This window comes from Poeciliopsis prolifica, unplaced genomic scaffold (assembly GCF_027474105.1).
Source record: "Poeciliopsis prolifica strain line A6 unplaced genomic scaffold, Auburn_PproV2 SCAFFOLD377, whole genome shotgun sequence".
Classification (NCBI taxonomy): domain Eukaryota; kingdom Metazoa; phylum Chordata; class Actinopteri; order Cyprinodontiformes; family Poeciliidae; genus Poeciliopsis; species Poeciliopsis prolifica.
Genome location: NW_026562752.1, coordinates 539 through 14,665, shown reverse-complemented (window position 1 = coordinate 14,665; position 14,127 = coordinate 539). Strand labels below are relative to the sequence as shown.

Here is a 14,127-nt window from a genome sequence, read left to right as displayed (position 1 = left end):
AAAGTCAAATCTTCAAAAGCTAAACTCTTTTTATGACAGCGAACCTTCAGATTCAGGTTATGAAGATGATAATGTTTAAAAAAAGTAATAATTTCAAACAAACTTTTAAAAGTCACTAACAACAGCGCTGTTGAGTTGGTTTATTCAATTAAATTAACTTGTCCTCTGGGTTTATTGTCTGCAAAATAAAAGATTTATAAAAATGTGTTTTTAATTCTTAGCAATTATTTTCCCCTTTCTAAAGGAAATATAGATTTGGATTTTCAACTCGCCGACATTGTGAAACTTTGCATTTAAATAAATGCAAAGTTTTAGTGAACAAAATAAATCATTCTGTGGGTGAATTTGATTAATTGTTATTTAATATTAATGCAGTTTTTTATGTATCTGAAGTTTTGCTGACACTTTGATTTCATTATATTGAATCAGATTACTATATGCTGTAATTTTATTAGCAGTTCTAAAGTGTTTATATGCTAAATGTCATGACTGTCTTTGTAAATGTGCGCCTCTGTGTTGGATTGGGTTGTGTGTGTGATAAATATAGTCTGGTATTAAACTCATGAGGCCTAGAGATCCCTGTCTCAGTATTTTCCATGTTTAAAGTTAAATCTGCCATTTGAATAGATTCACTTCACCTTATTATAATCAGCTCAAACATAAATCTGAATGGAAAACGTATCAGAATCATTAATATTCATTAATATTCTATATTTCAATATTGATCCTTTGCATTAAGGGTCAAAGGGCTTTAACCTTCATCCTGCAGTGCCCCATTCGAGCCACTAGAGGACAGAACTTCCCTCTTCATCAGAAGCTGCCAACCTGCTTTTCTATGCAACAGATTCAGCAAAACCATTTAAGTGACAGAGAAATGTTTCCTTTAAAGGAAAAATTGCCTTATTAAGTCAGTTAATGGGTTATATTCTACTTTAGTTCAATTTCACATGTTTAGTGTGAATAAATTCATCAGCTGTGCAACATTTTCTGGGTGAAATTAATTGTTTAATTTTGTCCTCACTTGTCTGAGGTGAGCATCCACAAGGGGGCGCATTGAGGCAATCCAGGCTGGAAGGTGGACGGCCTAGTCTAAGTTTTTCCTCAAATGAGTTGGAGGAAAATGAAGATATAAATACTTTACAGATCCAGATACACCTGAGGTGTAAAATAAACAAAAGACTCTTAGCAACAACATTTGGGATGCACTGTAAAAACATTCATTACATCAAATACAAGCTGGTGGTTAAAAAGATTTTAAAAGATTAATCAAGTTAGAGAAACTTGATGGAGTTTGAGTTGTTTTTTCTTGGGTATATTGAAGATAATAGTAAGGACGGCATTTGTGAAGTAGAAGTGTTGTATATTTAAAGACATGACCTCTTTCAAGTTGAAAAAGAGAAATATCTGGTAAGAATTTTAAAACCTCAGGAAATTTATAAAACTATATTCACACTGCATTACTAAAAAAACAAAAGTATTTTTTTTGATTAATCTGTTCTTATGTCTAGTCAAATTACACTTTCTTTCAGTTTTCACCCACTGCTTTAAGATGAAACCTTGTCAGCCTTTCCTGACTGTAATCCACCTTTTGATCAGTGACGTTACAAAATAATTTTCACAACAATAATCAGCCCTAATACAAAGACAATAAACTTCAAATACATTCATGTTGAGCTTGATTGTTTCTGTCACCTTGCAGTATTTTAAACAATGAAAACATGTTTAAATTGAGTTTTGCTGCACATATAAATCACGTTTAAGCTTTATGACATGTTTGGCATTTCTATTATTCCCTTAAATATGATGATCTTTAATTGAACCAAAACTTTGAGGCGAGACATTTTTGAGCAAAATCACACATTTTTTGTTGCTCTAATTACTACTGTGAACATAAATGAATTAAGATCGATTTTTCAGAGCGAAACAAATTAATCATTTGACAGATTTCCCCTTGAAAAGATTTTCTAGTTGCACAATTCAGTTAGAAAAAATCCCAAAAGTATACTGGATTTGTGTAAGACGTTGAAATATAATCTCACAAATTTTATTGTAATTAAATTGCTTAAGTAAGTTGTCTAGTTAAAGTTAAAACAGCCATATATCTGTATTTTTGTACTTTCCTACTTTCTTGATGTATTTTTTTTTATTATTTTGCATTTTAGAAATAATTTATTCAATCAACTTTTTGTTGTTGGTGAGTCTGTAGCAGGTCTGTGGAAGCAGATCGGAGATTAAAGATTTAATGAGAAGAAAACACAAATTCACAGTCATGGCAGGAGGAGAACAAGACAAGGAAATAATGAAAGAAACCAGCAATAAACAAGAAAAAACAGAAAATGTGAGTTTAATAACATAAAATAATGAAGGGAAAACTGAACAGTCGATGAAAACGACAAAGTAAAAAATGAAATACAGAGGAGCTGAAAAAAAGCACAAAAATAACTGGAAACCAGTTTAAAAAGCCAAACACTGTAACCTTCCACTGGTGATTGTGTTTTGGTTTTTGTTTGTGTTCGTGATTTAATTATTTCCTCACTATTTATGTTCTCTGGGTTTTGCCAAATTCATTCATTTCTCCACATTGATTACTATGGGAAAGGATTTCATTACTTTGTGTTTAGATTATACTGGGTTTTTGGAAGTTGTCCAATTATTTTGCACAGCTGAATCTCAACTTGACATGACATTTTTCTGACATTATCAGTTAATTTCCGTTAATATATCTCATCCAAAAAGGTTTCGAGAAAAGTAAAATTTAACTGAGTGTATTAATAAAATGTTACAAACCTGGATTTCTGTAAATTGGATAATAATCTCTCATAAGGTTAAGTAGATGTGAAACGTTACATCTTCTCTGGCTCTTTCTCCTCCTGCTCTTCACTCACTGATCCAGATTGTCAGGAAAACGATCCACCTGTCAGAACAAGTGCTGCATTTTGATGTTTATGTTGCTCCATAGTTCAGACAGTTGAGCTGATTGAGCAAAACTAATGTAATTTTTGGATTCAGAACCTCAAACAGATAAAATACAATAGACATGTTTTGGCTGTTGACCAGCGTTATGTTGTTTGTGTATTTGTTTTTATTTATCTTAGATTATTGTCAGACTTTTTTCTCTTTAGTTTGTAGATCTTTTTGTTCAGCTCTTCGTGTTGATTAGTCTCACTCCCTCCGTTTTTTCCCTATCACAATGTTACCACATTTCCTCTGAGTAATTCATCTGATGTCTTGTTCATTCATTTATCTGTGCACTGCCGGCTCTGTCTGCAGTTTCATTATTTCATTAAAGCTGTTTTGTTTTCTTACTGTAGGAGGAAGCTGGAGTACCTGACGAGAATCTGCAGACTCCGAACAGAAAAGCCTTTTGTCATGAAACCAAAACCAACAGCGCCTTAACTAAAAATACTCATCACAGAACAAAAGGTCCAATGTCAAAAAGCAACAAGGAATGTTCTTTACTGCGATAACGCACGCTGCTGCTGGGAAATGGAAGAATTATTAAATATCTTCCTTCATGCCAGGCTAATTATTCACGTGCTGCATTGAAAGGCAAGTTTTTTGTCATAGCAAATTAATGAAGAAGGCAACTCAAAGCAACTTTCTAAACTTTACAAAGTGTTGCTGGAAATTAACAAAGAAATGTTAAAATGCTGATTAAATCTGAAATCTGGTGCTTCATTAACTCTCCAGCAATTAGGATAAAGTTAATTATAAAGACTGTTTTCAAAAGCTGCTGAAAAATAATAATGTTTTCATTCCTAATTTTAAGAAATAATCAGTTTCTGGACAACTTGTGATTCCAGTGAAACCAAAATTTAAAACCAAAACTGCAGCCTTGGATGAAGGATCCATTTTAATAATGTTGGTTTTGATTGTGGCAGCATCATGCATGTTCACACAACACAAGAAAACTGCTAAGTTTATCACTATTTCTACAAGAAAGATTAGGTACTAATTTACAGACATGATGCAAACGGCTGTAAAAAACAAGATATTCTAAAATATCGGTGGCGTTTTACTGCGATCCGTCCAGATTCAACTCAAAAACTCTGGTCAGAAACATGATGGGTAAAATCTGCTAGAGAGCAACATAGTTAAGTTTTCCATTGCTTGTAAAGTTGCCAGTAAAAGTCAATGCAGCAAAAGAAAAGAGGGAAAGAGGCAAAACAAAAGTTTAGCATCTATAATAGTGATAATCGATAAATAGATATACAGCTGACATTTTAAGGATGAATTTCTTAAGACATAAAGAATTTTATGAGCTTATTCTGTATTAATTAACATCCTAACAACAAGGTTGACATAGAAGCATAGCTGTTGTAATAAACAATGATGAGCATCAATCTCTGCAGAACCAGCATTTCCAGTCAGTAAAGTCTGAGATTAAAACAGAAACAATCCTGCAGCTTGTGAAGCTTTTGGAGCAGCTCTGTGGAAACAAATGAACCTGGTTGAAGTTAAAATGTTGACACCAGATCGTTTTCTCCTTTCAGGGACGACATTTTCAGAAGAACAAGATAAACTCCAGGCTCTTGGAGAACAACGGCCTCAAAAAGGACTTTGGAAATAGAAAAAAAAGCACATCTTCGCCAAAAAACTTGGACATTTTCCAAACTAGACAAGTCAAAGACTTTTGACTTTTTGAAAATCTTCTGAGCTTCAAAAGTCAAAAACTTTCTGCATTTTTTTAAAGAAAATGTCTGAGATTAATCCCAAAGTTTCTGAAATCATTCTCACATATTTATGACATTTGAGCTCAGAAATTTTCAAGATTCTTGGGGGGGAAACATCTCCTCCTTTCTTTTCTGTCTACAGTCGCCACAATAAGCCATTGTAACTGGATTCACTGCAGCTTATTATTAACAGCAATTAAAATGATTAATTGCTGTGAACCATGAGCAGTCTGAGGACAATTTTTCAAAACATAATTTGCTTTGCTGCAAAAGTTACCAACAGATGGTCTGAGAAGTCTTAGGGATCTTTAATTTAATCTTTGGTTTAACCTTAATTTTGGTTTTAGAAAGGAAAAGTTAGTTTTACATATACATATATGTTTATTTTTTTCACTGTTAAATCAGCAGATTCTTCTCAGAAGATTAGGGAGTAAATCTGGGCTCAGGCTGATATGAAGCTTTCATTCATTTCATTCTGCTGATATAATTATGTATTAAACTATGTTTTTTATTAACTTGTTTTTATTATCTTGTTTATCTTATTATCCTGCTTAAAGTCATGCAACTCGGGTGGATTTAAGTTCAAACTTTGACTAGTTCTTCAATTCCTTTGGTTCAGATTCTGTTGCTTTTTGAAGATTTCTTTGCCTCCATGTTGTCTTAGAGATGCCATGTTGAAATAATTATGAAATAATTATGTTATTTCATAATTAATAATTATGTTTATTTAAGTTTATCTGGGATTATCTTTTAATGATCAAATATTGAGTAATTTAAGCATGACCTGAGAAAGAGAGAAACATTTACAAAGACTTGTTCACACTGACATTTCTGATCAAACAGACCAAACGCTGCCAGCAGAATCCAGCAGAACCAGTCGGACCCGACCTGAAACTGCTGCTGAATCAACTAAAGAAAGATGGCACGATCATTACTCGTAAGCCAACAAAAGCTATGCTAAGCACCGGCTTGCCAACTAATTCCCGAGCTTTCATGCCTGCAGGCGGCATGTCAGGCGACTGTAAATTAATTTTAAAAAATCCAAATGTAATGGCTCTACATAATGATTGTGCAGTCATTTAAGTTTTATTTAGCATTATTTTTATTTGTACTTATCTTGTTTTCTGGTTTCAAGAGTAAAAGTCTCCAGATTCTCTATTCTATTTGTTTGCTTTCTGCTAAAACCAGAATTATAAAACAAAAGTATAAAACTAGTAAGTTAGCTTTCTCCCGTCCCATGTGAATTAATACATTTGCAGCAGAAACTGGAATAAAAACACTTGGAGATTTTGAGTTTTTACAGTGTAAAACCATTATTAAAATAAATGGAGAACAGTAGGAAAAAGTAGGTAAAGTAAGTGCAGCGACGGCTCAGAAACATTTAAGCCTAAGAAGAAGAACAAAGTGCAGCAGTGCATTGTTGATCGAAGTAATGATGATGTGGATCAATTTTGGAGACATTTAGCAAAGAGAGGTGAAAGTATTGTCACAATATGAAAATAAAACAGAGGAAGCTGATAAAAATGAAGCAGAGCTAATAGCAAAGGCCTTTTATGGCGTATTAACTGATAAACATTTGTTTTTTATGTGAAGAATAGGGAGGTTGTCTTATGATGTGCTTCACAGTGTTTCCACTATATAAATGCACAATTTGACATTTTGAAAGATACACTTGCTTCATGGAAACAAACCAAATTTGAGAAAACTTATTATTCAGATAAAAAAAAACATTGGCACAAGGATGTGGTGTTATTTTTTTGGCAGAATCGAAAGTGGATATTTTGCAAAACTGCAATGGAAACACTTTTTTCTCATCATACAAGTCACACGGCCAACAGTATGTTGCCACTGGCGTAACCCACGAAGAAGAAGACAACAGGAAGTAGATGGAGGACGACGGCGCAGCAAGTTTTCTAACAAAATTATTCATGTGTGATTCTTATTTAATGGAAACGCCATCTTTGCAAAATTTAATTTTTTTGACATCGCTGGAAAATCAACAAAGTTTTGTACACATGTATACTGACAGACTTCTTATGAGTTCAGAATGTTCATGATTTTAATTTACTGCTTTTGGTTTCTGCTGGTGCAGAAATATGATGCATGTTTCACATCAATGACGAAAAGCCAGATAAAATGTGACATGCTAGTTCTGACATCGGCTTTAGTTCCACGTCTGTTAGTGGCACAAATCGGATTTTTGAAAAGATCAAAACTGAGCCGTGAAAAAGCGGGACTCAGTTTACATTTACCTGCTGCGTGAACAAAGTCTAAATTTAATCTTGTCACTCTGCGTTTTCTGACCCAGCAGGGGAGCTGAGCACGATTTCCACTTCATGTCCTTTGGGCCCAGTGCCGGTTCCCACTGTGTTTATCATGCGATACATTCAGAACATGTGCAGCATGCCCAACATGGATGCATCATGAACATTATGCCAAAACGTCTCAGTGAACAATGACATTTTTTAAAGACGTGATTAGAAAAAAAAATCCATGCAGGATAAACAAATGAGTCGTATCTGTCAAACCAGATCGACCTTCGTAAAAGTTGATTCGGATCTGTGTGTAGAAACTGGGCATCCCCCGTTTTTCAAAAATTGTGAAGTAACTTAATTGTCTTTGTACAGAAAATCAGACTTTCTGGTGCCAGAGCTGCATCCAGCAGAGTCGACCGGGTTCTTTTCAGACGCAGTGGTGCCGGAACATCAGACAGACTCCTGCTGGCTGATCTGATGTTTTTCACCTCAGAGAAGAACAATGACATCCAACGACAAACTTTCAGCTGCAACAACTCTGCAAAGTTGTCTCTCTTTAAATAAGTTTTGATATGGCTTGTTGGTAAATAACTGCTTTAAAATGATAATGTTGCTACTTGTTGTAATTAAATGAAAAGTCAGTAAATGTAAAATACTGGGAGGAGAAAATGAAAATGTCTCGACTTACAACCCGTATTGCGATTTACTAAACCTGAACCAGAGAGCAGGTGATGTTTTTGTCAATATTTAGCATTTTGTCCTGTAAACTGGCAGGAAAATATGTTTGCAGCCACTGAGGTGAGAGAAGCATAGAAACAATGACAAAAATCATGACTTGTCAAGGATTTGCAACATTTACCAAACATAAAACAAAACTATAAAAAATCCTCCAGCAATGCTAATTTTGAATAAATCAATTTATGGTACCACTGCGTTATGAGGTGAGATGTGATTATGAGATCTTTTCTCAAACTTATGAGATCAGGATCTTGTAATTATGACGTGTTATTTTATAAATATAAGATCTGATTAGAAAATTGTGGGTTTCTCACTGGAAACAAACCAGTTTAAATAAAGTTTTTATAAATAAAACTCAAACATTCAGTATGAATGTCGCTTGTTAGAAGAAAGAATGATGCAACCTGATGAGAGACATTTATCTAAATATTACGGAAATGTGTAATGAAATTAGAAACTTTTTGGATGCTTTTGGATTGGAGAGAAAAAAATAAACATGGCATTTAAATGAAAAGGTATTTCTGTGCAAAGGTGTGAGTTTGGCTTACATGCAAACTAAAAATTAAATATGCCTCAGTTGTTCCTGGAAGTTCAGTGTACAGTTTTCCTCATGCCAACTTCACCAGGTTTCCAGGTGTGTTCCAAGTGACACAATGTATTGTTTTTAAAATAGTTCTCATGAAAGGAGGCTGTCATTTTCTAAAAATGACAGACACTTGACAGACTTGTTTTTCTTTTGTTACGGTATTCCTGAAGATATTTTTTAGTTCCTTGTGAGCTTAAGATCTAAATAAAACACTTATTTCACTTATAGTGAAAACTATTTATGGACATAAACAACAACCTAAAACGACAAAATACCAACAAAAGTTTAAAATAAAAAGTATATATAAAACATATATATAATGTGATTGTTCACTTCATATTTTTATCATTTCCTGGTTTCCCGTCCAGCCTTTTCTCGTACAGGCAGATGAATGTGTCATCTATTCACCCTCACTTATCTGACACTAATCAATGTTTATTTTCATATGGCTTATTGATTTACCGAGTTTCAGCTTTCATTTTCAACAACCTGAATGCTTTATGTAGGTGAGAGCAAAATGATAAGAAGGTCATCACTTATGACCTACTTGAAAAGAAAAAGAAACTCAAGTAAAGGATTTAATGAAAGAAATGTGTTTCATAAAAACATGTAAGATTAGGAAATATTATGGATTTTGCAAATGACTGTTTTTCAGCATTTCATTTCATTGTCCAGTCTATCTGTATTTTGTGGATTTAGAGAAGGATGATGACTAAGAACACTAGAAAAATTTACTGAGTTTCTGTTGCCGCCTCCACAGATGATCTTATAGTTAAAAACTTTTCCACGTTTCATCACCTTTCAATCAAAAATCTTGTTGGAATTGCAGATGATAAACCAACACAAAGTTGTGCAATTTTTCTATCAAGTGAAAAAAAATGTTAAACAGTTTACAAAAAAAACAAGTAAATCCAATTACTCAAAACCCGATTAGTGTAACACAGGGGCGCCGCCAAGAATCTGGGGCCCCATGACAAAAAAACTGTTTAAAACTTTCTGCAGTGTTTGTGTTTCTGTTCTGGTGGGCCTAACTTTAACATTAATGGTTAACATATTTATTTACATATTTATATATGTTTGTTAAGTTGCAAATGAGGAAGGGGGATCTGGGAGGAGAGTGTGACAAAATAGGTTTTGAGTGAGATTTAAGCGCACACACTACAAATGAGTGTTTGTTCACATAGATAAATGCACTCACATCAGTCTCACTGATTTCTGCATTTCCTGTGTTGTTTTCCTGAATGAGAAGAAAGTTTTGCTTTTGAGAAAAAGTAGGTCAACACTTGTTGTTCTAGTTACTCCAAAATTAAAATAAATGGAAAATCTAATTAATAAATTTCAATCTATTTTTCAATATTGTTTTAAGAAGATGTCAAAATGTTGAAAAAGCTTCCACCTGCATCAACCATTTTACCCTAGCAGGCCAGATTTGCTCCATCTCGGCCGCCCAAAGTCCCTCAGACGGCTGCAAATGGCCCCTGGGCCGCACTTTTAACACCTCTGTTCTGGAGACTGGTGGCCAGTAAACCCAGAAGGTCGGATTTGCGACCTGCAGATGAAGATCCCATGTTGCAATGAAGCAGCCGACTGATTGACAGATTCAAATGTCTTCAACAATGTGGCAATTGTTAAGTGGAGGAACAAGAAGGTGAGTTAATAGTCGCAGTCCTGGATTAACTGGTCCATCCACATGCCTGCTGTCATCACATTAAATGTGGTTTCTGACATGAATGAAAACAAACTTTCGCCACATGCTTAGAAAAACTTCTTCCATCCACAGTGAAGCTCTTTAAACGAGTCAGTTTGAGAGTTTGGAGACCCCTGAGAGAACCAGGACATGCAACATGGAAACCTTACTACAAATAAATAATTTAGCTTCTAATATCTCTGAATTCATTCTGTGAATTTTCTGATCATTAAAGTCCAAACTGTTCAGCTCAAAGCTTTTCCTATTATCCACTTCAGGTTTATTCTCAGGGCAATTAAATCCCAATCAGAGTAATAATAATGTAAGCTCATTAAAATGTACTTAACATTTAACTGAACATTAAACGTTGAGGTTGTTTTTAGCTCTTTCTGTTTTTGTGAGTATACTTCTATTTCTGAATTGTAGATCTGACTTTTTCTAAACAATTACATTTTATTACACCTTTACATTGATAGTTTCAAAACAATAATTCAAGTGGCAAATTAAATATTTGCATATAACTTAACATTTGACAACTTCCTTCAAGTGATGGGAAAAAAAAAGCTGTGTTCCCATTTTGGTCCAAGATCAATAAGATACTTGACAGGTGACTGATGCACAAACAATGAGCCCTGAGGCACACCCCGTGTTCTCAGCGTTTAAAAGGTGGGAGGCTGAGCTGCTTCTGCATCCAGCCTCAGACTCCTGGACTGACAGGTAGCCTCTTCTCCTCCACTCACATTCCTCTCTTATTGCTTTAACAAACCGCTTTTATCTTCCAAGACTTGAACTGTTATCTTAACAACAAAACTCTGTTTAGATTTGGATTTTTTCAGGTCAGAAGCTTCCCTGCAGAAAAGCAAGATGTTTAGAGTTTTCTTTTTCTTCTTCCTCACCATCTCGATGGCAAGGATGGCGGCTGTTCCTCTGGTAAGTTTGAAGGGAGACAAATAAAACTAATTTGTTTCATCCAACATAGGGAAGCCTAATGTGTTTAGATATATTGGGTTTGCAATGCAGCATCAACAGCAAATATCCAAACCATCATGAAGCAGAAGAAATGTGGTTGTCATTAAATGCTGAAATCTCTGTTTGTGTTGCAGAAAGCAGATGACAGTGAAAACCAAATCAGTGAGTAGAAAAAATAAAAGAAACTTGAAGTGAAACTGAAATCTCTGACATGTGGATTTCTTTCCTTCCTCCCACAGATGAGGACACGGACGTCACAGAAACCATCTCCAAAGCAAACGAAGGCATAAGTAAGAGAGCAATTTCACACAACCCAACAGCTTTGAATGTAATTTTATATTTGCAAGTCAGACAAAAAAATAATCATCATCTATTAATAAATCGACTGATTCATTTCTCAGAAATTAGCTTAATGGTTTGCCTTTGTCAAATCTTCAAGCCTGATAAGAAACTGGATATTTTTAATTTGCATAAGGAACTGTCCCTACATTTCACTAGTGATCAATCGGTTTATTTGCAGTCTGTACAATTCTAACCAGGATAGCAAGCATTTTAAAAATATTGTAAAAGTATAAAACACATTGGTTCCTTCTGTGTAATAAGAATAAGTAGTAAAAGACTCTGTACTCTCCTGGAGTGCTTTCATTGGCCAGCTCAATGCAGCATGTCTTGTTCAAGATGCAGAGGTCAAAGAATACACAAAAATCCTTTGTGTCATAAGAATCAATGTTCTTCACTCTGTTGTGTTTTTTTGTGTTTCTGCAGAGACTCCACTGGTCCATGGTGACATTGCTCCGAGCAAATCGAGGAACGCAGTCCCATGCACCGCCACCGGCTGCAAATGGCCCAAAACTGGAAGCTATGTCTACGTTCCCGTCGTCATCTCCAGCTCTTACTGTGAGCAAAACCATCACCCGAATAAACACACAAGACTTTAAAATAGATGCAAACTTTTCCAAGTTCTTTCATGTTTATTTCAGAAGGCAGAGGGAACAGTAGATGATGTCTGAGTTGGAGTTTGTTTTGTAGTTAGGACCTTGGTGTAAGATGTTTTGTTTTGCAGCCACGGCAGAGCGTAACATCATCAATGGCCTGGTGAGCTTCCACGCCTCGACCTGCATTCGCTTTGTCTGGAGGACTTCATCACAGCAAACGGACTTCCTTCACTTCTACTCAGGATCCGGGTAGGAACTCAGTCACATACCGTGACTTTTACTTCCACACATTTCCACTGATTTCCTCCTGATCTCCCCGTCAGGTGCTGGTCCTACCTGGGCCGTCAGGGCGGACAACAGCTTGTGTCTCTTAGTAGTAATGGCTGCATGTATCACTCCACGGTGCAGCATGAGATCAACCACGCTCTGGGCTTCCACCACGAACAGGTCCGCTCTGACAGAGACTCCTTCGTCCAGGTCCTCACCCAGAACATCATCCCAGGTCGGCTCAGTCACACAACCGTGGCTTAATGCTTCTATCTGCAGAACATCTTGGTTAGATCTGAAAACAGAAGTATTTTAAACAAGTCATACATTTCTGTATTTTGCACATTTGGACAGAAATGGAAAAAAAAACTATTTGCATTCAGATCCATTCAGCCATTCATAGGGAACTTAATACTTCCAAATGACCAAAATCAGAGAACTCAGCAGGTTTTTGTGTGGGAAGTTTGGAAACTGACATTTAAACTGTAAGATCACATTGCCTCATGTTCTACTTTTATCTATTGCAATGGAAAAGTGACATTTTCTGAAATAAGGTGACAATTTAAAAAGTTAACTTTTTTTCTTAATCAGGGAACGAACACAACTTTGAGAAGGTGCAGACTAACAACCTGGGCACTCCCTACGACTTCAACTCCGTTATGCATTACTCCAAGTGAGTCTTGGCTTCAAAAATACCTTCTATTGTGTTACACACAGCTTGCTGTTTTCAGTCTGACTGTGACTGCAGATGCATTTTGTTCATCACTTCCTCCTTCTTCCAGGACCGCCTTCTCCAGAAACGGCCAACCGACTCTCCTTTCCAAAGCTAATCCTTCCCTCGACTTTGGAAGAGCCTCATCGATGAGCGCCAACGACATCGCCCGCATCAACAGGCTCTACGGATGCTGTGAGTAAAATATTGATCTTTTCAAACATTTCTCTAGCATTTCCAGCAGCTGTATGACTTACGGTACTTTTTCTCTCAGCTTAATTTTCAACACCATGAAGGAGAACTTCAGCTCGCCAGCTGACCTTCGGCTCTGACCTGCTCCTCTCTCAAAATCTCAGAGCTACAGAAACTCTTCCTCTGCTGTCTCATTTACTGCATTTAACTACTTAACTACATAACTGCTGAAGACAGTTGCTGAAGAAACAGATTTTTGGGTATTACATCTCAATCTGTTAATGTCAGAATACATATTGGTGCTTATTGGTGAAGGATTTCTTATCAAAAAAGGTTTTCTTTTATACTATGATTTGGCTTTTTGCATCTGCTATAAAATGGAAAGGAATGTTTCAATTGAAGATAAATCTAAGGGGAATTTTGGTTAAGTAAATTATGTTGTGACATAAAAACTGTGTAAGATGGAAAGATGGACTGGACTGGTATAAAATATCTAAATAAAAGGCAATTATTCAAGAATGTACAATCTATGGAAATGTGAAATGTAAAAGTTCCCCAATTACATTTGGACTAAAAAGGTTTTTATCTACATAATGTTACAAGTTCTCATCCAACATGTTTTATTCTTGTGACCAACATGTTTTTTCTGAAATTTAATGGTATTGTAATTCATGTAATCCATTCAATCAAGTACCAAATAAAATTTGATCATTCCAACATCAATGTTTCTTTCTCTCTGTAACAGTTGGACATTTGGGACAAAGATCAGGGTTTCTTTAGTGCAGCACCACAAAATAAAAGCCTCCACACTTTCAGTATGAAGTTGTTTAAAAATTAAATGCTAAAATAATGTAAAGCAGGTGAGATAAATAAAAGTATATATTCATAGACTATATTTGTGCTCTTATGCTAACCATAATCAGAGTTTTAAATGAGTTTAGATACAATAAAATGTTAATTCTTACTTTATTTTGAAGTAAGAATAAACATGGTTGTGACTTGTGAGACAGATGAGCAATGAAAACAAAAAATCAACTCCTCTATTTCCTCCTGCCATTGCCCTCTGAAGAAATGTTCCTCTCCTGGTCAAACCGCCAATCAGAGCCAGGAGAG

The 14,127-nt window shown here is 35.4% G+C and overlaps 1 protein-coding gene across 2 annotated transcripts; it reads left to right on the top strand.

The window, feature by feature from the left end:
- Positions 1 to 10,554: 10,554 nt before the first annotated feature.
- Positions 10,555 to 13,737, top strand: LOC129358049 (high choriolytic enzyme 1-like). 2 transcript variants are annotated; one of them, XM_055026894.1, is made up of 10 exons: positions 10,555 to 10,656; positions 10,760 to 10,869; positions 11,043 to 11,070; positions 11,148 to 11,198; positions 11,674 to 11,805; positions 11,972 to 12,092; positions 12,167 to 12,345; positions 12,702 to 12,783; positions 12,893 to 13,017; positions 13,097 to 13,737. In XM_055026894.1, exons 2-10 carry the CDS (start codon positions 10,804 to 10,806, stop codon positions 13,099 to 13,101), a joined length of 789 nt encoding a protein of 262 aa, XP_054882869.1. In that variant the 5' UTR covers positions 10,555 to 10,656; positions 10,760 to 10,803; the 3' UTR covers positions 13,102 to 13,737. The 2 variants fall into 2 exon arrangements, with proteins under 2 accessions (XP_054882869.1, XP_054882868.1); XM_055026893.1 differs by lacking the exon at positions 13,097 to 13,737 and having other exon boundaries at positions 12,893 to 13,025.
- The last annotated feature ends 390 nt before the right edge of the window (positions 13,738 to 14,127 follow it).

Coding starts and splice junctions, on each gene's coding strand:
- LOC129358049 (XM_055026893.1), top strand. CDS start 10,804: ATGTTTAGAGTTTTCTTTTTCTTCTTCCTCACCATCTCGATGGCAAGG. Junction 11,806..11,971: donor CGTCATCTCCAGCTCTTACT/GTGAGCAAAACC, acceptor TTTGTTTTGCAG/CCACGGCAGAGCGTAACATC. Junction 12,093..12,166: donor CACTTCTACTCAGGATCCGG/GTAGGAACTCAG, acceptor TCTCCCCGTCAG/GTGCTGGTCCTACCTGGGCC.